The sequence below is a fragment of the Petaurus breviceps genome, unplaced genomic scaffold, assembly GCF_028583685.1.
Source record: "Petaurus breviceps papuanus isolate PSGF00001 unplaced genomic scaffold, PetGlider_PUasm1.0 356, whole genome shotgun sequence".
Classification (NCBI taxonomy): Eukaryota; Metazoa; Chordata; class Mammalia; order Diprotodontia; family Petauridae; genus Petaurus; species Petaurus breviceps.
The window spans coordinates 318,564-345,452 of record NW_027186290.1 but is presented as its reverse complement, the minus strand read 5'-3'; the positions used below and the strand labels follow the sequence as shown (position 1 = coordinate 345,452).

Below are 26,889 nucleotides of genomic sequence, written 5' to 3'. Positions count from 1 at the left end.
CTACGAGGTCAGGATGAGAACCATGGCCCCTGAGAGGGCATCATGAAAGATGAACCCCAGAGTTTCCTGCTTTTCTGTCTTTGCTCTTAGTGTCCTGGCACAACAAGAAGGCGATGGGCCATGTGCCTGTGGCTCTGTCTGGGCTCCCAACCCTCTCTGGGCAGCAGCCCTGGGCCTCTGGAGAGACCTCCAATTTGGGGGCTCCCCACCTGTTTGCTTCACTCCTGGGTTCTCCAGCCTCTCCCTGGGAAACACAGGTCCCACATCTAAACTTCTCTGCTGTCCAGTCCGGGGTGGGCAAGGGGAGTCACAGACAGGCTCACCCAGTGTCCTTGGGGCACCTCACTACCAAGAACAAGGACCTCCAGCAACTCAACTGACCAAAGCCTGCCCTGCTCCCCTTGGCTTGGCCGAATGCTGCCCCCAAGTAATCTGAAGTCATAGGAGCCTTGCCCAGAGAACCAGTGTCCAGAGGCAAAACCACAGCTGTGGCTAGCCTTCCCCAGAGAGGGCACACCTGCTTCTTCCTTGGGGGATTTGTGGGGATGTTCACCTTCCAGGGGACCGCTCTCATTCTCCCCCAAAGAATCCTCTCAAGATGACCCCATGTCCAAAGCTATCTCCTCCATGGGGGTTCCTCTCCTGGAGCTCTCCCTCACACAGAGATCTCTCTCCAGGGGCTGTGATGGGGCCACTGAGGGCCCTCAGGTGGAGCGTCAGAGTGGACCAGATGAGGGGCCTTGAAGACAAGGAAGGGGAAGGGAATGAACTCAGAGGATGCAGGTGCCAGCCTAACTGACCACAGGAGTGGGGGGAGGCTGAGGAGAAGCTGGGAGAAGAGGGCCTGGGCTTCATGGGTGCTGGAGCTGACAGCCTCCGTGAGCTCAGCTCCCTCCCTGCCATGGCTGAGCTCTGTCTGGGCTGGCAGGGCTTCGTTCTCTCTCGGCTTGACTCTTCTGACACCTTCTGGGCACTTGTCTGCCCAGCCCCTGCCTTTCTTGTTATTGTGTAACTTTCTGAGGGCAGGAAATGTCTTTTCTTTTTGTATCTCTATCTCTGGGCAGTGCTTGGCATACAGGCCTTGTCTCCTGGGTGTCATAGGCCTTTGGCTATGCTAAAGAACCCTGAAAAGCTTCTTTGCACCTCGAATGTCCACAGGTCAAGGGGAAGGTCCCTCCTCCCATGCTGCTGCCTCCCCAGCCCTTAAGGCAGCAGGGGCTCAATGAGAATGTTGGGCTGATTTTCAGATGCAGTCCCCCTCACTCATATGGGCTTTGAGGAGGGTCCCACAATGAACTTCAGGATCCTCAGAGCAGATCTGGGCTGCTGTTCAGATCCAAATGAAGTCATACAAGCCAGGTAGCCCCTTGCCCCTCCTGCGGCCCCCTTAGGGGCCCCAAGCCTTGGGGCAGCAGGATGCCTGGCTGCCTGGTCTGGGGGCCCTGGGCTTCCTGTACTGAGGAGGCCAGGCGGAGGCAGTGATGGAGTTCTCCAGAATCCGGTCAGCCCAGGGTACTCACTTCAGGGCCAGGCTGGGGAGGTCTCGAGGACTCCAGGGCTGGGCCGGTTTTCTCATCAGCCGAGTGAGTTTTCAAAGGATCAGTGTTTACCCTTTGAGCTCTCAGATGCTGCCAGGCCCCATTCCTGGGCCCAGGTTTGTGACAAACCCAGCACAAAGAATGTGGAATGGGAAAACACACGCTGTATGCCCAGAATATTTCTGGGGATGAAAAACAGCAGCTTGAGTGGCCTTGGGAAGAGCTTTCGACATTTGAGGAAATAGTGGTGATGACAGGAAGGGCCAGAGGAGGCGGGGGAGGGGGTGGGCCCCACATGTCTGCCCATGTGAGTGACCTCTGCAGAGGGCCAGATATGTCCCACCTCCAGCATGAGGCCAGTGGGAGGCTGGAGCTTGGGCCAGGGCAGGCCAGGGGCCTGGGACTGAATTCTGCCTGTCTTTCTGCCCCTGCAAGGCTGTGGGCAAGTGGGGCCCTCCACCTCAGTTTTCCTCTCTGTACACTCAGAGAAGTGGATAGCTCCCAATCCTAGAGTCTCTCTTTCTACCTTATAGATGGGCCCTTTGGTGGTCCCAGAGATGGGGAACCATGCAATTTGAGAGCTGGGGAGGACCTCAGAGCCCACTGAGGCCAAACTCCCTAACACACTGGACATCTGTTCATGCAGCCTTCACCTGAAAAGCTCCAGTCGAAGGGAGGCATCCCTCTCCTCTTCCTGAGGCACCCTTCCCTGTTCTCACTCCTGTTTCCTACCATCAAGCCCACATCTGCCTCCTGGGCCTTACCCCGCCCCCCCATGGCAGAGGCTGGGGGCACAAGGCTAATCTCTCCTCTATGAGACATGTTTTAGGTATTTGTCCACAACTGTCTGGTCCCCCTGAGTCTCTTCTCCAGCTCCTTCTGGAAACCCGTGCATGGCCTGGACTCTGGGTCCTTCCTTATCCTCGTCATCTTCCTCTGGACCCTCTCCAGCCTAACTGTGTCCTTCTCAAAGTGGCCCCCAGGACTGGACAGGGTCCTCCGTGTGAGGACCGGTGAGCAGCGACTCTCCTCCCGTGGCGTGGGAGAGACGCGGCCCAAGATGGCACCAGCCGTGCGACCGTGACCACAGCCTGCTCAGAACAGCTCTTGTCTATCCGAACGTCCTTCATCATACACTTGTGGAACTGTGAAAGCATGGAGCCTGTGGCGGCTCTCCACTGGAACCTCCCTTCCAGGTGCTCCCAAGCCAGCCGTGACAACTCATGGAAACAGGCTGGACCATCTCAAGTGGCCTGCCATCACCGGCCTAGACCCTTGAACACCAGGTAACCTGTATCTAAGGCATCTCCTGGATTTATCTCTATAGAAATGAGGCTAGCTCGCCATGCCCTCTTCTTGCTGGAGCCACTGGTAACTAGGACCACTGACTGAGAGCAGGAGGGGGCTCTGAGACTCCTGTGACCTCGGAAGACACGCATAGCCACCCCCTGGCTCAAGGACATCGGAGAGAGAAGGCAGCATTGCATCTCGAGGAGCTGTTAGATGCGTCCCTCCGGAAGGAGAGATGGCAAATGTCAGACATTAATAGTCATTTGGCTCCAGGGGAAATTCCTACCAACTAACACTGCCCGGGAGTGGAGTGGGCTACACCCCATTATGGGAGGTAGTGAGCTCCCCATTCTTGGCGGTATTCAGCCAAGGCTGAATGGTCCTTATTCAGTCCCTTTCAGCTTAGAGTAGCTCTGATACCTTGGACTCGATGGACACCCCCAATGTTCACACCCCTCCCCCAGCCTGATCTAACAGCCCCGTTATAAGTCCCCTGCAATCTCTCTCGGCTTGAACCCGAGACCCTCCATCTCGGCGGGCCAAGGCAATGGCTTTAATTGATGAAGCAAGGCGGGAGCAATCCACAGTCTTCGGGCAATTAAAAACCGTCTTACTCTTATGAGCAGAAGAGATTCTGCCGCATGTGAACAACGCGAAAATAATTAAAATCGCTTGTGCTTTGGTCATAAATAATGATGATAAATGAACACCGTGACCTTCAGAAAAAAATATGAAATTAAAACCCATTTGGTATGTAAATGCATTCAGGATGGAAGAGAGGAGATGCCGCCCTGCAGGAATCGAGGAGAGCGCCCAGAAGCAGGAAGGACGTGCTCAAGGACTCACGGTGCCCCCACGCCATCCCACCACGGCTCAGGGATGTGGGAGAGGAAGGAGCAGGGAGGGGCCTGGGCGGCCAGGGCAGCCACAGTCCGCGGTCTGAGGGCGCCCCAAAGGCTTCAGGTACAGGCCAGGGAGCTATCGACCAATCAGTAATCGGCGAGTGTTTATCAAGCCCCTACTGTGTGCCGGGACAGTAGAAGAGAAAACAAGCTCTGCTTACAAGGTTTTATCCTAAGGAGAGCCGCACCAGGGGCAGAGCAAAGATGTCTACACAGAAGGTAGAGTGAAAAATTAGATCTATAAAGAAGGCACTTAGACCTCAGGCGGCATAGGGAGGGCGGCTTGAGCAACTAAGGAGGGGGTCAGGAAAGCTGTATCTTTAAAGGAAGAGGGCACTCTGAGGCAAAGGGAAGGATGGAGGGTGCTCTGGGCCGGGGGCATGGTCAGGGCAAAGGCGCAGAGATGGGAGGAGGCCAGTGCGGCTGGATGGGGGCAGGGAACGCTCCTAGCACATGGGAGAGTCCCGGGGCTCCTCCGGGCAGGGTCAGGTCACTGGCCTGCCTTCCCACAGGAAGTCTGGAGCCTGGCCTGCCAAGCCTCTCCAGGCAAAGCCGGATGAGTTCCAGATGTGGCCCTTCCTTGCTGCTCCCCCCTCCCCAGGCACGGAGAAGCCCAGAGCCAGATGGTGACCTGCCAGTCTGCGGTGTTTGCACATTCCTGGGAAGCCTGTGGCTCACCAGGGCTCCCAAGTGGGACTTTGCCCCAAGCCCAGTCCAGCCCCCAGAGGCCTCTGGAGTTCCAAGGAGCAGAGCCGCTCCAGCAAGGCAGGGCTGGGCTGGGGTCCTCCTGCTTTCCCCCACTGCTAGCTCTTCCCATTCTCTCAACTCCCCTCCCCCCCCTCCATGGATGGGTCCATTTGCCAGATGGGGAAGCTGAGGTCTAGATTTCTCCAGATACAACAGAGCAGGACCCTTGTGGAGGGGCCCGTTGTCCTGAGTGGGGGTTCCTTATGCCTTTATCAGGCTCCCTGCCCCCTGTACACACTCTCACACACACATACATACACACACACTCACACACATATACACACTCACAAACATACACACATTCAACACACATATACACACTCACACACATATACATACACATACTGGCCTGGACACTCCCTGAGAGCAGTCTCTCTTGTAGAGGGTTGCCCAGACAGATGCCCCACAAGAGGGGCAAGGTTCCTTCCCCCTGGGTCACTCTCAGTCCACCGCTGCTGGGTTCCCCCTCCCCAAACACACACACACAACACACATTCACACATACATACACATGTACACACATACTCATACTGTATACACACAATATGTGTGTACACAATACAGTGTACCACACACACCACATAACACACATGCACACAATACACACACAAACATACATGGTTACCCACTCACAGACACACAATACACATTCATAATCAATTGATAAACATTTATTAAGCGCCTACTATGTGCCAGGCACTTCCATACAACTCACACACACAGCACTCACACGGTGCACACACTTACACATCCATACCCACACACAACTGATAAACATTTATTAAGCACCTACTGTATTCCAGGCCAAATGCACTATACACAATATACATGCAGATACACATACGCACACACCTACATGAGCACACACACACTCACAAGCCCAACACCATGATCAGATACCCCCACTCTGGGGGAGAGCAGGATCCGACCTCCCCCTTGGTAAAAAAAAAAAAAAACTTCTGGAAAGGCTATGTGTAGAGATTTCCATTCACAAAGGAGGGGGAGGTGAGAAGGGGGCCTGGGAACTGGACAGAGGCCATCTCCTCTTTTCACAGAGGAGGAAACTGAGGCCAAGAGAGGGAGGGAATTTTCCCAAGGTTGCAGAACTAGTTAAGGGTGGAGTTGGGAGCTGAACCTGGCCCCACTTCCCCACTGTGGAGGCAGGGGGTGGGGCACAGGGCTGCCCACAAGCTGCCTCAGGGGCAGAAAAGCTCTGGATGAAGAGGTGAAGAAGGATGCCCACTTGCCTCCTAAATGCCTTTTGACCTCACTCGACCCCAAGAAGGACAGGGGCCCATCCTCTCCCCAATAATGGATCCAGCCCAGGCTGCCTGCCCCTCATGGTCTCTCTATTGCCTCCTCAAAGGGCTACCAGAATCCAGGGGCAGCCCCTTCTCCCCATGTGAGCCCTGAGCTCCTAAGCCTGCCTGCTCCCCCTGCGTTCTTCCCAACGAGGCCATGCACATGCCAGACAAGGACCCAGGAGACTCGGGTTCCAGCCCAGCCTTGCGTCCAAGTGGCTATGTGGCCCGGTGTCATTTCTTCCCCTCAGCCTTCTCCTCCATGTCTCCCCTCCCCAGAGCTGCCAGTGCATCTCTCTAAGGGGATCCCAGTCCCGGACTGCCCATTCCAGCCTCCTGTCCTTGATCTTCTACTAAACAGTCCCATCTATGTCTGCAGCCACCATGACTTGCCATTGCCATTCATACCTGGACTCTACTTACTCCTCATCTCTAGGTGACTCAGTGGATAGAGCCCTGAGCCCCAAGTCAGGGATATCTGAGTTCAAATTTGGCTTCAGATACTTATTAACTGTGTGACCCTGGGTGAGTCATTGAACCCACTTGCTTCAGTTTCTTCATCTTTATAATGGGGATAATAATTGTACCCCCCCCCGCCCCAGGGTTTTTGAGAAGATCAAATGAGATAATCTGTAAAGTGCTTAGCACAGTGTCTAGCACATAAGTACTATGTAAATGTTAGCTATTGTTTGTCACCATCTTCACCACCATCATCCTCCTCACCATCATCACCATCATCATCACCATCACCATCATCACCATCATCACCATCATCTTCACCACCACCATCACCATCATCACCAGTTCACCATCATCACCACCATCACCATCATCATCATCACCATCATCTCTGCCTCTTGGAATTCTCAGTCTCATTCAAGGCTCAGCCCTGGTATTGGCTCCTCCAGGAAACCTTCCCACATCTCTCTCATTGTGAATACTCTGTCCTCTCAAACAATCTCACGTTGATTTGTCTGTGGCCATATTGTGTCTCCCCTTATTAGAATGTAAGCCCCTTGATGGTTTCACTTTTCTCTCTGGGTCCCCAGAGCCTAACTTGTTACATGGCACATGGCAAATATGTCACCAATGTGCAGTGTGTTGGATTGAAGGGTGCACAAGGTGTGCATGTGTGATGCTTGGGTATATGGGTGGGAGAGGCGAGGAGAGCTCTAGGAAAGGCGAGACCTGGGGCTCCTTTGTGACTGGGGCCTGCTGTTCATGGCCCTTAGCTAAGAGCTAGCCTGGCATGATGGTGGGCAGGGCTCAGAGTGAGGTGTTCAGATTTGTTCTCAGCCTCTCCTACACTCCAGAGGCAGGATCCCCCAAAGCACCTGGGCCTTGGCAGAGAAGTCCTCTGCATGAGGGGAAGGTGCACAGCTTGGCCATCACACATTCAATAAGAGGTCTCTGTAAGCCTGAGGTGCTCAGAGATTTGGGGCAAACCCTGCTCCGGGGAGGACACTGCTGACCAAAAGCAGCCTTGATGTGCGAGGGTGCGGAGTAGACTGGGCTCTCCGTCTGGAGAGAAGTGTGCCAGGGCAGCCAGGACCCAGAGATGAAATGCTTCTCACAACAGAGGCTCCTTTCCTTTCTGATTCTGGTGGGGAGGCCCTGGCCCTTCCTAAGGAGCTCAAGCCTGCACTGCCAGGCAGCCCAGAGGGTAAAGAGAGCGGATGGGGAAGAGGCAGGCGAGACGGAGCCAAAGCCCCCACCAGGGGAAGCCCCCCAATGCTGTGTCCACACAATGCCAGCAGGGTGCGGTGCTAGGGCAGTAAGAGAAGCAGGCGGCCCTGCAAGGACATCGTTGAGTGTGTCCCTTTCATGGCTTTCCCTAGGCATGTCACTCTTCCTGCGGATGGGCCACATATTTGTGGGAGCGTTTGACCAGCTCCTCTCTGAAGGTACAGTATCCTGGAGGTTCCTGAGCAGCCCCAGAGGGGTGCCTGTCCTGCCATATCCCCATGGCCTGGAGGCTCACCACTGAAGGCGCTTCTGAGGCCATTTGTTCCAGCTCTGCCCGGAGAATATCATCCAGCCTGGGCCCCTCACAGCATTCCCAAACCTCCCTTCACTTTCAGGAGCCTCAGTGTCCTGATCCTAAAAATGGGCACGGTAAAGGGCGTGGTGAGAACGCCAGCCTCAGAGCCAGGAGGCCCTCTCAGGGCTGCGAGCATTGGCAGAGTTGTCCCCACCCAGGTTACAGATTAATTTTTCTCCTTCTGCAGCAGGGCTGACTCAGAAATCACACACATAAAAGATCCTGTTGGTCTTCTCCTGGCAGATGCCAGCCCTCCTCACCGGTCCTGGTATAGTGGGAGTGTTCTGTGCAGGGAAATGTTTCTGTTGGGTGGGTGGGGGTGGCTCTGGCCAGTGGCCAGCGGTCACTGGCTAGGCCTTTGTTACTGAAAGAGGCTTCTTGAGAACCGCGGTGCCAGCAATCCTATGTAAGCCCCCAAAGTCCCCCCCTGCAGGATTTCATCTCCACTTTGCTGGGCCCAGAGGTGGTGGTGGAGGGCACACTGCAGGGGGCCAGATGCCCAGGGACGTTCTGTCTCCATGGGATGGGGGCTGGCATCACTCAATGATGTGCCTGCTGGGCTCTAAGTGAAGACCCCCAGACTCCAGGGCCCAGCATTGGCACTGACTTCTGTTCTGTGCTGCTGCTGAATTCCCATCTGCATGGACGCTGGCCAGACCCTCTGCCAACCCCACAGAGGGCCCTCCCCTCCAGGGCCAGATGTTGGTAGCATGCTGGCCGTTCATGATGTCTCTCTGTCGGCTTGTTGTTTGGAGATGAAGCACCAGCTCCTGGGTGGGCAGCCCAGGTCCCCAGGGCGTCTGAGTCAGACGCAGCTAATGCTCGGAGAAAAGATGAAGATGGGCAAACGAGGAGCGCCCAGGTGGTGGCAGAGAACAGTGTCCATCAGAGAAGCGAGCAGGAAAGTACCTGAGCACCTTGAGGGCTGCTGCTGGAGAAAGGGTGCTCTCCCAGCCTGGGCCCCCCATGGAGGCTGACGAGAGGCCAGCCCCTAGACAGTGGGATTCCTGAGCCGGGGGTGTCTGGGGAGCCAGGAGCACCCTCCCTGCCTCAGTGAGCCACCTTGGGCCACACGGCCCTGTCCCAGCACTCCCTCCCCACCCTCCCATCTGCGAGGCTCTCTCTGCTGTGGCCTCACTCTGGCCAGAACTGCCCATTGCCCCAGGCCAGAGCGGTGCTGACCCAGCTCCACATTCCCCTTGTGGGTGCACAGTGGGAATTCTGTTGCCTCTTCTGGAGCATTGGACTCCCTGGCCTTCCTGGAGTGTCACCAGTCATCTGACCCTCCCACACCCATCCTCGCCAATTCTGGGTCCAGCACTGCTCAGAGGACACTGGAGGAAGGTTTGGGAGAGCCCTGTGGGGCTGAACCTGACCCATGGAGGCCAGTGGTGTCCTGACCCCAGCTGGTGCTCTGTGGGACCCAGGGTGGTCCCACCGTGGGAAGCAGAAGGCCTGCTGGGAAGCCCATCTTACGCACCCATCCTCCTGTGGCCAAATCCCAGCCCAAACTCTCCGGAAGCTCTCTGTGGGAACAGGGGATGCGGCTGCTCCTCCCCAGATGGGCTGCTGTGTCTGGGGCTGCTGGGGATTCCTGACTCCATCTAGCCAGCACTGAATGGAGGTCCCAGAGGCCCCTGGGACATGGGGAGGAAGAGTCACATGGTTTGGAGGGCCCCTTCCAAGGAAAGCAGAGAAATGGGGCTGCCCTACGTTTGAGGCTGCACCCCGGTTCTTCATCCCTGACTGACCTCAGCCTTGTCACTACTCTGTGGGAGCTCAGCTGAGCCAGATGCCCAGCCTCAGGAGGGCCCAAGGAAAGCCCCGGAGGTGGGGCTGAGGGACCTGTCTGAGCCTCTGTGCTGGGGCTGGGGCTTCCTCCTCCTCTTCTGAGGTCACAAGGGGCCCCCAGCTTGCCTTGGAGCCAGGTTCCCCAAGCCTCCACCTGGTCCCCCTGAAACTCTGACTCCCAGTATGGCATGTTTTCTGTGAGGTCCAGCATGGATGGTCCAAAAGACCATCAGGATGACCAGTGGGGGTGGGGACCCCCTTTTCTCTCCGCTTCCTCATCTCCTACTGCTAAGGAGCCTTGGGCCCCTGTCTCCTCCTTCACCCCTGTTTCCCATGATGAGATGGCTTAATCCCTGACCAAGGCTGACCCCTCTGCCTGCACAAGAGATCCCCTGCCATCCCATCTCCTCCATCAGGTTGCACCCTCTGTCATCCCCTGTCATCCCACCTTTTCCAGCAGGTCTTCCCCCCTGCCACCCCCGCCCTCATTTATCTTCAGTCTCTCCCTCTCTACTGACTTCTCCCTTGCTGCCCCCCAACCCCACCCCGCTACAGATAAACCCAGGTCTCCTGCATCTGGAAAAAAAAACCCTCCCTTGACCCTTCCCTTACTACTATCTTCCAATGTCTCTTCTGCTTTCTGTAGCTAAAGTTGTCAAAAAGGTTGTCTACACTAGGATCCTCCCCTCCCTCCTCCCACTCTCTTCTTAACCCCTTGCACTCTAGCTTTCATCTTTCCCCCATCATCACTTTCCCCAAAGTGACCAGCGATCTCTTAGTGGCCTTTTTGCTTGGTCACTCTGCTCCTCGATTCTCTCTCCTCTCTGGTTTTTGGGACACCCCTCCCTGGTTCTCCTCCTCCCTCTGGATCTGTCTCCAGTGCTCTCTGACTGGAGGTGTCCTTCTGGCTCTGTCCTGAGTCTGCTCCTTTTCTCCCTCTAAGCCACTTCCCTTGGGGATCCCATCAGCTCCTCGGATCTCATTCCCATCTCTCTGATGATGATTCTCAGATCTGCCTTACCATCTCTGCTGACCGCCAACCTCTCCTTTTCCAACTGCCTTTCAGACATCTTGAAAGAGATGTCCACTAGACATCCCAAACTCAACATGTCCAAAATGGAGTCTCTCTTTCCCCCCACACTCTCCTCCCTCCAAGCTTCCCCATAACTGTGGAGGGCAGTACTCTCCTCTCAGTGACACAGGTAGGTGGCACCCTGGCTCTGGAGTCTAGATGACCTGAGTTCAAATGCAGCCTCAGATACTCCCTTAGCTGTGTGACCCTGGATAAGTCACTTAACCTCTGCTTGTTTCATTTTCCTCAACTGTAAAGTGGGGATAATAATGCACCTACCCCTTGAGGTTGTTGTGATGATCAAATGAAAGAATATTTGTAAAGTGCACAGGGCCTGGCACTATATAATGCTTATTCCCTGACCTGCCAGGCTCTCACCCGAGGAGTCGTCCTGAACTCCTGCCCCCATCTCACCCCCATGTCCACGCTGTTGCCAAGGCTGGTGACCACCTCAGCAGCATCTCTTGGGGACGCCCCTTTCTCTTCTCTGACCTGACCCTCCTCACCTCAGACCTGGACTATTGCCAGAGTGGTTGAGGGCTGTGCCTGCCTCAGGTTCTCCCCATTCCAGTCCATCCTCTATTTTACTGCTGCAGGGCTTTTCCTAAAGCACGGTCTGACTGCGTCACCCCTGTGCTTTTCCCCTCCAGGATCCAATACAAAAGGCCCTGTGTGGCCTTCAAAGCACTTCCCAACCTGACCCCTCCTGCCTTTCTGTTCTCCTTCCACTTCACATCCAGGGCCCCCGGCCTCTGGCTGTCCCACGCACAGGACTCTTCATCTGTCTCTCAGCTCTGGGCATTCTCTCTGGCTGTGCCTGTGCCTGGAGCACTCTCCCTCCTCCTCTCTGCCTCCTGGACTTCCTGGCTTCCTTCAAGTCCCAGCTAAAGTCCCCCCTCCTCCAGGAAGCCTCCCTAGCCTCTCCTCTTCTAGTGCCCCCCCTGTTAATTATCTTCTATTTATGCTGTCTAGGGCTTGTCTGTCCATATTTGTTTGCTTATGGTCTCCCGCACTTGATGGGAAGCTCCTCAAGGGCAGGGTCTTCCACTGCTTTTTGTATCTTCAGGACTTAGCAGCATCTGGCACTTAGTGAAGGGTGATTGGGTGACTGCCTGGGGGCCCCTGAGAGGTTGCTTCAGTTACCCTACAATGACAAGAGGTGCCTCATGTGGCAGTGAGCCCCCTGGAGAAGTCTCCGCACTGGGCAGACCGCCTCCAAAGGTTTTCCCAAACTGGTACCCTGCGGTTTGAGCACTTGTCTCTCTGTAGGAGTGGACCCTGTGGGTCTCTGGAAGATGCAATCCCCAACAGCCGCGGAACCCCTAACCAATCTCAGGGTACCTCCATTTGTCGGTGTTGTGCCCCACCATCCTGTCACTACCCTAGCAGCCCCTGTGTGCTCCCTGGCCAGGAGAGCCTTCCTACCTTGCTGGAGGCTCCAGAGGAGGAGCTGACCACGAGGCTGGTGATGGTGTCGCTGGTGCCCGTGGTGCAGGGAGCCCCAGGGGCAGCCGGTGTGGGGAGCCTGGAGGGCACGATGGGCAGAGGCAGGAGGCCAGGCCGGGCACTGATGGCACCAGCGGCCGCAGCACTACAGCTGGTCAGACTCCCATGCGTGCCATTAGCACTCCATTCACGGCGGTCCCAGCCGGGGGCGCGGTACTCTCGTTCGAATCGACTGTGATGCCGGGACATCTCGGGGCCGGGCAGCTGGTGTGCACGGGACCACCGAGGGCTTACCTGGAGATGGAGAACAGAGAAAAGAGTCTTTAGAGGACTGCTCCCCATAGTACTCCTTTGTTCAGGGACCAGGCAGGGTCATGGTGTTCAGTGATGTTCCTGAGAGGAGCCCCCCTCCCCCACTGCACTCAAAAGACCCCAGGAGATCTTGGGCATCCCTAAGCCCATATGGTGCTCTCTCACAGCCCTGGAAACCACGTTACAGGTGGGGAAACTGAGGCACAAGCTGTCTGGGGAGGTGGAGCCTGGGACTCCTTCAACACTGCCTCCATACCTAAAATCTGAAGGCTTTGGTGGGTGGTACCAGGGTGGTCTGGTGGGGAGAACCGACAAATATTGCTCAGCATTAATAGAATCCCTTTTCCAGTCACTCACAATTGGCTAACAAACTGTTCTTGGGTGCTATGGAGGCCTGAGAGAAAACAGAGTGTCTCTAGATCTCTGTGGGATCAGTTCTGTTGGCCCATCATCCGGCCTGCACACTGACCCATCTCCCACTTCTGCACCTTTGTCTAAGAGCTGCGTCCCTTTACTCCCTCCTCTCTCTGGCTCAAGATGCCCCACCCCAGGAAGCCTCTTTTCTGATTCTCTCAGTAACCAGGCTGAGATCACTTGGGGTCAGCTCTGTGTTTACTTCTAGGTAAAGGTGTCCCCCTGAGAGCAGGGGTCTTTGTAGACCCAGTGCTTGGTACACAGTAGGTATCCATCAGTGAAGCACTGAACCATGTTCTGTGGGCTTAGCCTGTTGTGGTTCAGTGTGGAGCAGTAGTTAGGCCAATGGGCTCAGAGTCAGAAGCTGCCCCGAGACCCTCGGTCAGACCAGATCAGCCTTGGAGCACAAGCCTCCCAGGGCTGGGGCAAGGACCAGGGAAATGACAAGAGCAGGGAGCCTAGGAGACTTTGGTCCTCCCTTGGGGACATTAGCCCTCTCCCTGGGACCCTGGCAGAGTCCTTCCTCTGGAGCTGGCCCACACCTGCCCCAACAAGCCCAACCATGCATACAACAGGTGACACACGGGCATCCCCGCCACCACCCTGAGGCTGCAGTGGGCACAGCTGTACAGGGGGTGTTGTGGCTGAAGCATCTGCCAGCCCCAGAGCACTGGCACCAGGCACCAGCTGCACAATGCCCATTTGTCCCAGGCCAGAGCCAGACTCCATAATTCACTGCCCTCTGACTGTGTACAGACGCCAGCAGACACTCAATGCCTCTCATCCCCTTTCTTCTACATCATGGGGCTCAAGAGAACTAGGGATCGTCTGTATCTCAGACCACAATGGGAGCGCTCTGTCCTCCAGCTCCCAGACCAACAGCCACAAGGCAGCTGGGGGCGCCCCAGGGCACAGATCTCTTGCAGTGTCTGGCTCAGTCCTGGGCATTGCATATTAGGAAGGGCACTGACAAGGTGGAGAGGTTCAGAGGGGGCAGGAAGGTGGACAGTCTTCTTGCAACTCTTATCTGGGAACCATGGATGGCAAGATGCTCTGGCCTGTCTGTAGAGTACCATCTAACAGGACATGGGGGAGAGGAACCCCGAGGGTCATGCATGCCAGGAAGAAGAGGCAGGCCATGGTGGGGGAGTGGGAATCCTGACAGCCTGAGTGCTGGGCCCAGCTCCCCAGGAAGCCCCTCCTTCTCGGCAGCTCAGCTGGCCTGTCCAGACCCCCCTCAGGTTGACTTTTCTCATGAGCCCATGGGGGGGGGGGAGGGAGGAGTACAATGATTATTGCTTGACAGATGAGGAAACTGAGGCTTGGGGATGTAAAGGACTAGCTGGGGGGAGGAATGGAAATAATCATTTGCATAGCACCTACTATGTGCTGGGCAGAGCTGGGACCCAAAACATTGTTCTCTTGATTCCAAGCCCAGGCCTGTTCTTCTTCTGATAGCATGGGTCCTCCCATGGAAAGCTGCCTGGGAGGAGAGGGCTAGACCCTGAAGCCCTGGGGGGCCTCACTCCTGAGGTGCTAGGCCCTTATCTAGTGGTCAGGTGGCCACCTCCTCACCAGGTAGCCAGCCTTCTTGTGTCCTGGGTCCATTTCTATGGTCCTTCTGTCAAATCTGCTTCTCTGGGGACTCTGGTTTGCAGCCTGACAGCATCCCTGGGACAGTTCTGGGGTTGGGGGCAGGGAAAAGCTGGAGGTCCCTAGAAGAGTCCCCAGGGCCCCCCAACTGCCCTTGCTTTTGTATTCTGCTAAAGGCTCACCCCGTCTTCTGGGAGAATTCCACTTGGAAACAGGCACATTATGTGGAGATTGATGGAAAAAAATTCCATTTCCTTTTGGGTTTTACATGCACAAGATATGACTTCTGGGAGTGAGAATGACTCATTCAGCCCTCAAAAGTGCCAAGGCGGGGGGCAGCTTCCAGTCTGGAAGCACAGCCAGGAAAGATCTCACAGCACCACCTCTCCCAAAGCCAGAGGGCTGAACCATCCCTGATTTAGGATCTCAGAATCCCATAGTTTCTGAGCAGGAAAGAATATCCATCTAATCCTGCCCATGCCCCACCAAAGATTCCCCTTGTATGTACAATCTCACTGGCAAGGTGGTGAAGAGTGTCCGGCTTTGCCTGAGCCCTCCAGTGGGGGCAGGGAGAGGGAACTGGTCTGCTCCTCAGGCCAACCCAGGGTGCCCTGCAGGTCAGCCTGGGTCATTCTGCAGGGCAGCTTGGGCCTCTCCTGGGGCAGCTCTTGCTGTCAGGGCGCTCTTCAGACATTCAGCTGGAGGTGGCTGGTGCTGCCCCTGAGGCCAAGACAAGGCTCAGCACTCCTGCACTGGACAGCTCCCCCTACAGGAATCATTGGAGTCCTCTTCTCCAAGATGAACAGACCAGTTCCCTTAATGGCTCCTGGTGGAGAACGGCTTCCAGCCCCTTCCCCATGCTGGCTGGCCTCCCTGGGTTCTTGTTCCGCGTCCTCACTGCCTGGCCCTGGCACTCCAGGGGTGCTCTGACCAGAGCTAGGGACAGCCGGCTTCTGGGCTTGTAGTCCTGAAAGTGTGACTTCCTCGAAGGCAGCCTAGGATCTTAGCTGCTGGTCACACTCACACTGAGCTTGTGGGTCACTATAGGCCCCTGATAATTTTCAGAGAAGCTGCTGTCTAGCCACACCGCCCCTACATTGTCCTTGTGAAGTTGTGTTTTTGAACCAGTTTTGAACTTTACATTTATCTCCAGTCAATTTGTGAAATAGGGACAAACTGGAGGGCCCAGAGGGTGGCATGGGAGGGGACAGCAAGGAGGGGAGGAAGATCAAGATGAGGAAAGGCAGGAGAAGGGGGGAGGGGTAGGGACGGATGGACTGGGTCCCTTGGGGAAGCCTGTCCTGCTCCCAGGCAGCTCTGGGGGAATCCAAGTGCTGTCCCTTTTGGTGAGTGCTGTGGCTCCCGGAGATTCTGTGCTGCCACAAATTAGGGCGCAATGTCGCCATCTCTGAGGAGGCAACATGCCTTTCACCCAGAGGGCATAGCACGATGCCCAATGGGCATGAGCGGATTGCAGCCCAGTCACTGGGAATGGTGTAAAAGAGGACACTGAGGGAACCCATTCCCTAACAAAGTCTAGCTGGCCAGCATTGAGGCTCTGGCAGAGGATGGGTCCCCTGAGACGGCCAATGGTGATCTGGGCCTCGGAAGGGGCTGCCCACGTTGGGTGACTGATCTCAGCCCTAGGACAAGGGGGCAGGAGAAGCTGGACACTCAACTGCCAAGGCGCTCACACTCAGACCCACTTTGGGGAACAGAAATCAGGCAGAAGCACAGACAGATGAGAAGGCCGGGAGGCCCTACCAGACACATCTGTCTTCATGTACATTCTCAGTCTAACTCAGCTGAGTTAAGAGAGCCTGTTGTGTGCAGAGCCTTGTTCCTGGGCAGCTAGGCTTTCTAGCTACCCCATCCTACAGGTTAGAGAGGGCTGCCAGGTGATGCAGCGCTGAGCCTGGAGTTAGGAAGACCTGAGTTCAAATTCAGCTTCAGGCACTTCCTAGCTGTGTGACCCTGGGCAAGTCATTTAAGCCTGCTTGCCTCAGTTTCCTCTTCTGTAAAATGAGCTGGAGAAGGAAATGGCAAACCACCCCAGCATCTCTGCTAAGAAAACCCAAAGTGGGGTCAGGAAGAGTCAGGCACAACTGAAACCTGGGCTGAGATCACAGAAATGGGGCTGCAGGTCAGGCCCAGAGGGGCTCTTGCAGATGACCAACGGATGCTCATGCAGGCCTGCCCTGGGGTGCCCTCGCAGTCCCTGTACTGAGGGCTCATCGTTTTCTGGGCTTTGTTCCCCAGTCCAGGGGCAGCCAGCAAAGGGGCCACCACAGCCCTGAGCAGACACAAGGCCTCCTGCCCTGGTTTCAGGGATGTGGAGGTTGGATCACATCCTGGGGAGGGGTGGCTGAGGCCCCGGGGAGTTCCAGCTCCTCTCTTTGCTGCCTCTTCTGTGTCTCTGATATGGCAGATTTGCCTCCCTGTGGGTCTCCACGCAGCCTGGAAGAGGGCCCTGTAGCTCCTCCTGACCCAGAGCCCCTCAGCCTCAACACTCCCTGTGGTTTGCCCTTCCTTCTCGAAGGCGTCTGGGAGGCAATGCCATGGCATGCAAGTGAATTGCATTTAAGTGAGACCGGCTGTGCAAGGTCACCAGCCTCACCTTCTCCTCCAGAGCCATCTGGGGCCAGTGGCCAGACAGAGATCAGGAAGGCCCAGGTGCAGTGGGGGCCCTCGACCTTTTCAAGCTAGTCTTTAATATGTCTCATTTCCCTCCTTATATTCCCCCGCACCCCCACATTCCTTGGGGCAGTGAGCCCGGGTTTCTAGGCCCCATCTCCTCCCTCCCCAGGGGCCTCTTCATTGCCTCCCCAGCCAGCATGTCTCTTGAAGATCTGGCCCTGTCCCACGGCGCAGTCACAGCCCCTGCCACGGCTTAGCAGTGCAGGTGTTGCTGAGGAAGACACTGTCCCCTGTCCCTGCCTGGGACCATCCTGGTCGCCTCCTCTTCAGGTGATGCAGCTTGCCAGGGGCTCCCCTAACGTGAGCTGAGTGAGGCCTGATTGGGGCAGTAGGTGTGTGCTCTGAGGGGAGGGGTGCACTGGGGCCTGGCCTTCTGCCTAGGACTCCCCTGCATGCCTTTGGCTATGCACAGCACCCATCAAGGAGGCCCCTGGCCATGCCAGGACAAGTCTGTGGTGCCAAATACAGCAATGGGACCTCCCTGGCCTCTCAATGGCTCTACCTCCATCCACTAGCCAGCTTGGAGAAAGGAGGTGGCCCGAGGGGAAGGATGCTGGCACTTAGTCCTTGTTCTAGTGGGCTGGCAGGGCCCTTCTCTGGGACATAAGCCATCCTGGTTGTTCAGAGGGCAACCCACCTAGGTCCTGTGCACAGGGAGCTGGACCAAGGAACCTGCTAGCCTTGGTTGGGCCAGTGCCGACCCTCCCCTTTGGGCCCTCTATGGATCACATGGGCACGGCTCTCCTTGTTGCTGGGGACCTCCTGTGAGGGCATGGTGTGCCTCCCAGGGATGAGGGTTCTTCCTCAGTCTCAAACTTCCTCTCCATTTTAAAGCAGTGGGATCCTAGCATGGGGACCTTGGACCCAGAGAGATGAGTCAGGGGCCAGAGGACCCAGAAGAGGCCTTAGTGGTCATCTCTTCCTGTTCTCTTATTTTACAGATGAGGAAACTGAGGCCCAGCAGAGTTGGCTTCTCTGCCCCCAGCTCAGACCACCCCTGTCTCTGGCACAGACAAGGACATCAGGCAGCCCCAATGTCCCCAGGGCCAAGTGGAGTCATTCTGGGCTGTCAGGCTGGAGGCCTCAGGGCACACGAGGTGGGCAGCTGTGTGTTCCCAAGGCAGGCCTGCCAAGCCCCGCTACATTTATCAAAGGCTTATCACTTGCCAACCTTGGCTTTCAGGAGAAATGGGGGCCATTAGGTGGAGGCGCGGCTTCCTCAGCTTCTGGGACGAGGGGCCAGAAGAGCAGGTGTTTGCCGCATCTGACCACTCGAGCCCTCTGGAGAGGAGGCTAATCTTCTGTTCCCACGGCCACCTAGAGCCCGGCAGCCGCTGTCCTGCTAGCTATGTGCCTGCCACACATGGCCTGGCCCAAGAGGAGAGAAGCCTTCATGAAGCCAGGCTTAGTGATGGGACTTAGCCGCTGATTTAAAACTTCCCACCTGTCACTTGGGGCCTTGATTGGAGAGCTGGCCAGCTAGGAAGACAGGGACTGACTGACCTCGAAAGGACAGGGCTGGGCTGGGCAGAGCATAGCTGGGTAGGTAGGACAGAGTTGGGCTGGGCTGGGCATAGCTGGGTAGGTAGGACAGAGCTGGGCTGGGCTGGGCTGGGCTGGGCAGAGCTGGGAGGGTAGGACAGAGCTGGGCTGAGCTGGGCAGAGCTGGGTGGTAGGACAGAGCTGGACTGGGCCAGGTTAGCCAAGTTGTACAGTGGGTGGCCACTCTCAGAGTTGAGCCAGGTTGGGGGTGTGTGGGGGGGCATGGTCCTTAGGCTGGCTGTTTCCCACTCTACCCTCTATAAAGGGACCCACAACTGCACACATGCTGAGCACCGCAGCCCCTAGGCCCACACATCCTGCTCTGAGCTCAGTTCTGGCTGTCAAAGAAAGCGCAGGACAGCCTTGCTTTGAGGCCAGTTCACATTCCAGAGGCAGAGAAGGGAGTTTTGTCAAAACCAGCCCGGGCCCGGGGATCCCTCTGTGGTCAGCACAGTCACTATTGGCCTAGCCCAAACAGGATTACACGCAGGTGAGGAGCTATGCTGGGCTCCTCCCCAGGGAGACACAGGGAGGCCTGTGGGGGCCTGCAAGGGCCTTGCCCAGACTCCCATTCTCAGACCTGTCCGAGGGACGGGGCTGTTGGGAAGGCTCTGGAAGACCCTTGTGCTCAGGAGTGGCCAGAGCAGATGCTACAGCCCCACCCAGCCTCAGTCAGAAAAGCCCTTCTGGGATGTTCGCCAAGTTTCCAGCAAGGAGGGTGAGAACGGCGTGACCTCTGCTAGGCATTCCCGTTTCTGTGAGTGTGTGCTCAAGGTCTGTAGAATTTACTAGCCAAGAATGGGGGAGTGTTTTGATTTGCCAACAAAATTACAAGATTTGTTCTTTAAGGAAGGTGCGGGGTTAATTTACTTCCACCAGAGAAGACCTCAGCTTTCCTCAAAATAACGGCCCCAGCCTGCTGTCAGGCTAGAAGTACATGGATGGGATGGGTCGTCTGTCTGGCATCGGTGGCATGGGCAGAGCCCTCAGAGCAGCAGGAAGACTGACTAGGGACAGCTGAGAGCACGGTCCAGGGCAGCAGGCCTGTTTACTTACAGAAAATCATCTATGGGTAAAAAGCGTTTCTAATATAACCAAGATTCAATAGGCATATACCTTGGAGGGACTGGAGGGAGCATTGAAATATTCTCAAGGAAACCCCTCCCCAGCCACCAAGGCTGAAAGCAGGCACAGATCTCAAGGGCTGGCTGCTGACAGTGTCGGCACTCTGAGAAGCATCTGACCGCGACGAAGCGGGTTCTTCCTCCCATCCCACCTTGAATGCCAGGGCTGATATCAGCCCAGAACCACAGAATTGGAAAGAGCTTTGGCAGAACCAGACCAAGAATATCCTCACCTTTGGCATCCCTGGCCAGTGACTGTCTAGCCACTGCCTTTAGACCCCTGAGGAGGGGGAGCCCAGCCCTCATGGGCAGCCCCTTCCACTCTGGGATGCCTTTCGGTGTTGAGACCGAGGTCTACATGCCACCCAGCCTGGCTGCCCTATGTGCACCTTCCTTCTGCTGCTTGGTTCTGCCAAGGAGGGGGCCGAGCATGACAAGACTGGCGATCCCTCTGCAGCAGGACAGTGTCCCCAGGGACCTTACATGGCACGGACCCTTCTCCGTCCTGTTGGCCTCCTTTGGAGGCTCTCCAGTTTATCAATGGCCTTCCTAATGTGTAGTGCCCAGAATGGAATTCAGCAATTCTGTGTGGTCTGATGGGGTGTATATATCTCATCTCCATATCCCCGGAAGGCCCACCTTTCTACATATGGCCGAAGAAGCACATTAGCTTCTTGGACTGACTTCTATCTCTGTTGGGCTTGAGGTCCACTCAGACCTCTGGCTCCCTCCACCCCCCAATAAATAGCCACATAATCATTTCTCTCCCATTCTCTACCTGCAAGGGCAATTTATGCCTATTGAATCCCATCTTATTACTTCTGACAAAGGCCCACATAGTCAAAGAGATGGTTTTTCCAGTGGCAACGTATGTGGTGAGAGTTGGACAATAAGGAAAGCTGAGCGCCACAGAATTGTGTTGCTGGAGAAGAGTTTGAGGGTCCTTTGGACAGCCAGGAGATCTAATCAGTCAACACTTAAAGACATTAATCCAGTCTATTCACTGGAAGGTCAAATACTGAAGCAGCTTAAATAACTTGGCCACATGATGAGAAGAGGGGGCTCATTGGAAAAGACCCTGATGTTGGGAAAGGTTGGAAGCCAAGGATGAGATGGATAGAGAGTGTCATGAAAGCAATGAGCATGAGTGTGGAAAGGCTGGAAGACAGTGGGGGACAGGAGGTCACCCTGAGTGACTGAGCACAACACACGCAGCTATTCTTGAGGCGGCCAGCAGGAAGACCCGAATTCAAACCCAGCCTCTGCTCCCTCAGTCTCCTCAACCATAGAATGGGGATGATGGTAAGGGCTCCCTTCCACGCTGTGAGGGTGAAGCGAGATTATGTGGTGAGGTGTCTGGCAGGAAGCAGGAGCTTGTGCCCTTCCCATCTTTTTCATTAGATCAGATTCAGCCGAATGCTTGGCATGTCAAGATCTCCGGGATCCTCGTCGCCATTAAGGATGCCCAGCTTTGGGCCATTGGCAGATATGATGAACCTTCATCTGATCACTGATGACAGCGAGGGACCAAGCCCAGGCCCCCAAAGATAACCTGGGGCAGCCAGGTGCTGCAGTGGAGAGTACTCGGCCAGGAATCAGGGAGACCTGAGCTCAAATCTGGCCTCCTCAGACACCTCCTATCTTTGTGACCCTGGGCAAGCCTTCTAAAGGAATCCTGTTTGCCTCAGTTTCCTTATCTGTAAGATGAGCTGGAGAAGGGAATGGCAAACCAGTCCAGTATCTTTGCCAAGAAAACCCCAGACAGGGTCAGGCAGAGCTGGGCAGCACTGAAATGACTGAACGGGGGGTTGACTCGGTTTTGACCCTGGCCCCTTCAGATGTGCACTCTTGGGCAGCCCATGTTTTCACAAGAAGCAGTGCTTTGCTGAGTGCCAGTGGTTCCCCGAGCTGACCCTAAAATGAAGGGGAAGTCAAGTCAGTCTTTCTGTTCTCCTGGAAGCCAGGCTGGCCCTTTGGAAGATACCCCTGGTCCTTCCCTGGTCACATTGTGGCCTCCGTCCTCTTCCTCCCTCAGTGCTGAGGACACCCCAGCCTCTCAAACGTGACTTCAGAGCCTGAGTGGAAGGCCACAGTAGAGCCATTCTGTTCCCTGAGGCTCCCAACACCCTGAACGGCTTCTCACTGGAGCAGAGAGAAAAGCTGGTCTCCAGGTCTCCCAGAGTATGGAGGAAAGAGCTGACATCCTCTACAGGATCCTTGGCAGGAAAGAAGAGAGGTGGCTACAAGGGAAGGTAGCATGGTTGGGGGGACGAAGAAGCGTCCCCTGACCTGGGAGTATCGTGGCCTCTGTCTGGGCCTTCCTCACTCAGTTATCCCGAGTGGGCCATGGCATTCCTCAGCTCTACAACTGGGATCCCAGCAGGCAAAGGCAGACTGGGTGTTTGGGGTTACTTGGATCTGGGATGGACCTTCACAGCTTATCTCCACCTCTCTCAGTGTGGGCACCAGGATGGCAGCAGGGCACTGAGACTCTCTGAGTAGGCAGAGACCCCAGTGGCCAGCTCACCCTGCAGGGCCCAGTGGAGATCATGTCCAGAAAGACCCTGGGCTATAAGGGCACACGGGCTCTGAGGATCGTGAGGCTTCTGCTCATGGCCTCACCTGCCTCTCTGCCCATGCACACGAGGCGGGCCCAGATCCTCACACAAGTAGACATCTGATGAAATCAGGCTTCTAAGGGTGTCAAGCTTTCTCAAAAGCACTGCTGGGAGGGAAATATCTGGAAAGTCTGCCCTGCCACCTCCTGCTCCTCCTGAGGGGAAGGAGGGTCAGAAGAGGCAGGGACCAAGGACAGCCAGGCAGAGGCTTAGCTCGCTGCTGCTGCCCAAGGGGCCACGGGCCCAGTCTGCTACCATCCTGTTGTCCTTAGAGAACGACTGTGCTGTCAGCTTCCACCTGGCTAGCTTGTCCTTAATGGGGCCGGGAGTGCCAAGGAGCCTGCTCCTTCCCTCAGCTGGGCTTCCTAAAGGCCAAACCATTCCAGCTGAGAGAGGCTGTTTGCAAGCCCTAATATTCTGGGGTTTCCAGCTGAGTGGACCCTCCTTTCCTTCTCCATAAGCGACAATGAGCCTGCTTCCACCTTCTGTCATCCTGGGGCCCCAGCAGAAAGATGGGATCCCAAGAACTCTGTTCAGAATGATGAAGGCCCCTGTCCCCTGTACCGAGAAACACACTGAGTGGTTCCTGTCCACAAGGGCTGACAGCCAGTCTCCTGTAGGGGTGAGGTGGGCACAAGACAGACTTTATTTATCTATTTATTTTTTTAAGCAAACAGGGTTAAGTAACTTGCTCAAGGTTACACGGCCAGGTGTTTCTGGGTGGGTGCTGAGTGTCTGGGCCCAGATTTGATCCCAGGTCATCCCGACACTGGGGCCGGTGCTCTTACTCGCTGTGCTACCTGGCCGCCCCTACAAGACAGACTTTAGCAGTGCTGGCCCTCAGACACTGGCCCCATGGTGCTGGCTGGCATCATGCCTACAACCTCCTAAGCAGTTCTTGGTCCTTTGGGGGGCTCCCAGGGACTGACACTGGAGAAGGCATCCTGGAACATCCCCCCGACCAGCAGTGATGGCATTTCAGAGGATGCCAGGCTGAACCACCGAGTCCTGGGGTCTGTGGGGGACAGCGGGAGGGAACGCAGGCTCCCACAGACAGCAGCCCCCTCTGGGGAACAAGAGTGCTAGATCTAGCCAGCCTGTCCATGGTAGCTGCTGAGGCAGGGAAGACCAGGCCATTGCTACCTTCCTGGGGCCCTGGAGGTAGGCATACCTGTCACTGGGTATCCCAGTGGGTGGCTCTCACACTCCCCACAGTGCCACTTCAGCTGAGCTGGTTTGGGCATATGCCCCAAGCCAGAAAGGCTGCCAGGATGAGCCTCTTTCCAGGAGAGCTCAGGCCCCAGAGGCCGGGCCAGGGCTGGCTGGAGGAAGCGTTAACCCCCATCTGCTGCTGCATCCAGAGCCCCACATTCAGGGATCAGGCACAGCTCATGGTAGAACCCTCTTCAGTGCCACCACCCCTGCTCATACAGGCAGACGAGGCCTGAGTCAGATCCCAACATCCCTGGCGGACTGGAGGAGCCGCTGCCTTCCCAGCCCTGCTCATACAGGCAGACGAGCCCTGAATCAGATCCTAACGTCCCTGGAAGACTGGAGGAGCCTTTGCCTTCCCAGCCCTGCTGTCTCTGGGGAACGCAAAGGGCTCTGCCCTGGGAAATAGCTCCCGAGGGCCCTAAGGAACTCTTCTTTCTGTATCTCATTAGGAGACCAAGGTTTTCCTATGTGAGTAATGCCTTCAAGCCAAGGACAAAGATGGCTGCCCCAAGGGAAAATGGCAATTGTGTGTCCTGCACTGGGTGGGTGGGTCACAGGCACCTCCCCTCTCCTGTTTGCTGAAAACAGGACTCCAGCCTTTCTGCAGGATCCTGGAAATAAGGAGCTCCTGGTTTTAGAGAGCAAGTCTGGTCCTTGGCCTGCACAACCAGGCACTCTGAAGGAGGCCAAGGGGAGGGGGGCTCTGCCTTCTGTGCCAGCACAGTCAAGGACAGGCCTCCACATTCCTGACTCCTGAGGCCATGGCACTAGTGAGCACAGATCCCAGGGAACCACAGAGGCCCGGTCCTAGTTCCTGGAGTGCTTGGGGGCTCACTTCCTCACTCACTGGTAAAATGGAGGCCAGAGCTGTTTGCCAGGGGAACTTCAGACAGTCCTTGTCCTGGTCTTTTTGGGGCTCAGGAGTTCATCTCCAGCTGCCTGTTGGGTCACTTTGGCTGGAGGTCCCTGCATGTTCAGCAGGGCCCAGACAGGACTTCCCTTCCTTCTAAAGCTGCCGTGGTACAACCTTCTCCATTGCTGTTGAGGGCCCCACCTTCCTGCCAGTCCCGAAGATGTATGGTCCTGGTGTTCATTCACCCCAACTTCATTCCACATAGCCATCCGTCTGCACAGTGACCACCCTGGCACACACAGATGCCAGGATGTCTCCAGCCTCACCCTGCACAGTGCATGGTGGGGAGAAGGTGCTCATGGAGACCTGAGGCTGAAGAATCGGCCTCAGGAGGCCAGCAGGGATCATGGCTCCCCCCTGTAACGCACACATACATGTCCATGCACACGTGTGTCTACGCCCGTGTACAGAAAGGACAGGCCATTCACCAAGCCCCTGCAGTACTTGGGCTGCCCCCGCAGCCCCTGCCCCTCACTCCGGGTCTGAAGCCTGAAGGGAGTCTCCTATCACACAGCCCAGCTGCCAAGGACCTTGCACTGAATTTTCAACATCAGAAGGCACTCCTTTCCTCTATAATGATCTTTTCTTTGCGACAAGACAAATGTTTCTTTTTAAATTGTGCATGCATATGTGTGTGCAAGAGTGTGTGTGTGGGGAGAGGAAAGCAAAGACAAACGTTTTAAACCAAAAATAATAAAAAGATTAAAACTCATTTTCTTTTAAGGAAAAAGCAAAAGGAATCCCCGGGTAGTGGATGGGACTCTGGCTTCATCCTTGACAGGGCCTGCTTTCAGAGTCCTCAGGCCTGGAGTGGGGGTGGGGAGACAGGCTGGGAGAAGACACCTGGTGAGGGCCCCCCTCTTCTGAAGGGGGCCTGGCTCCTCTGGAGGCTGGAGCTGGAGTAGCCATGGCCACGGAGCCTGTGTCTGCAGGTTAGAGAGCAAGCTTCGGGAGAGGCTGGTCCTCACGTCTGGGGCCGTCTGGCCAGAACTCCCCTTTGTCCTGCCCCACAGAGTATTGGCTCCTTCAGAGCCAGCACCGGCTCTGGATGCCAGAAACACCAGCCTACCTTCAGCTGGAGGTAGTGTCCCTCATGAAAGGAGACAGCAGGAAGCTTGAGGGCGTACCATGCCAGGCTATGTAGCTTACTGGCTCTAATGTGGCAGGGCCGAGCTCCTCCAGGGTCCTCTGGCTCCTAACTACACTGAGGTCAGGGTAGCAGCACCTACCCTGGCCGTGGGCTGGGACTGGCACACATCCCGACACCCTCCGTGCCTCTATGCCGGGCGGCTTTGTCCTGTCTCCTTCCTTCAGAGAAAGCCTCCTGGGACAAAAGGATGAGGGATGGCCCAGGAGGTCCCAGACAGGGGAATGCCCACCAATGCAGGATAGCCCCTTCTCTAACTTACAGTGTCTCCGAAGACACTGGGCTGGCCAACCACTGTCTGCCTTAGTTTCCCCATCAGTAAAATGGGGCTAACAACAGCCCCTGCCTGGAAGGGTGGTTGTGAGCATCAAATGTGCTTTATAAAGTTCTCAGCTTAGCACCTGGCACAAACTAGGTTATTTCAGTGCTTCTCCCTCTCACCTCTGAGAGTTCTGAAGTCAGTGACGTGGCCAGGGTCACACAGTCAGTCTGCGTCGGAGGCAGGGCCTCTCCAGAAGTGAACATCTAATAAAAATGCCAAAGACAAGCCTGGCAAGCCCACCACACAACATATCCAAACATTATTCACAACAACCAAGCTAGGTTTATACCATGGAGACAGGGATGGCTCAACATTAGGGAAACAGTCAACAGAATTAATCCCATTAAAAACGAGAACAGTCCCAAACACATACCACATGACTCCATCACGAGATACAGAAAAAGCCTTTGACAAAGCCCGGCTCTCACTTAGGCTCTAAACTTATATGGCAGAGGCAGAAGAGGAGCTTCTTAAATGACAAAAGAGGATCTGTCTAAAGCCCCAAGTCACCATTTATGCAGTGGGGTTAAAACAAGGCTCTCTCCCCTCCTCTGCTGTTATTTGATTAGTCGGAGATACATTATCAGTACTAAGGAGACAAAAGAAAGAGAAGAGATCATAAACACAGTCGGAGAGGAGGAAAAGACCACCCTGCTTACTTAGAAAACCCAAGAGAATCAGAAAAAAGGAAGTAACAGCATCACTAAAATGACAAGATACAAAATCGATACCCAAAAAGTCAACAGCATTTCTACTATGACAGAAAGAATGAAACCCAGGGGGAAAATACTGGGAAGGCAAATGCTACTGAAAGCACCCAGGAGAGGGCTGCTCTGCTAAGGCCATTGGACAGCTGCCCCTTCC

At 55.7% G+C, this 26,889-nt stretch overlaps 1 protein-coding gene across 2 annotated transcripts in view; it reads right to left on the bottom strand.

Moving 5' to 3' along the window:
* KLHL29 (kelch like family member 29) overlaps window positions 1–26,889 on the bottom strand; it is a 189,971-nt gene that overhangs the window by 60,276 nt on the left and 102,806 nt on the right. For both annotated transcript variants that reach the window (XM_069097328.1, XM_069097329.1), the window contains one exon: window positions 12,108–12,422. In XM_069097328.1, the coding sequence (XP_068953429.1) occupies window positions 12,108–12,422 (315 nt within the window). The remainder of the gene's footprint in view (window positions 1–12,107; window positions 12,423–26,889) is intronic.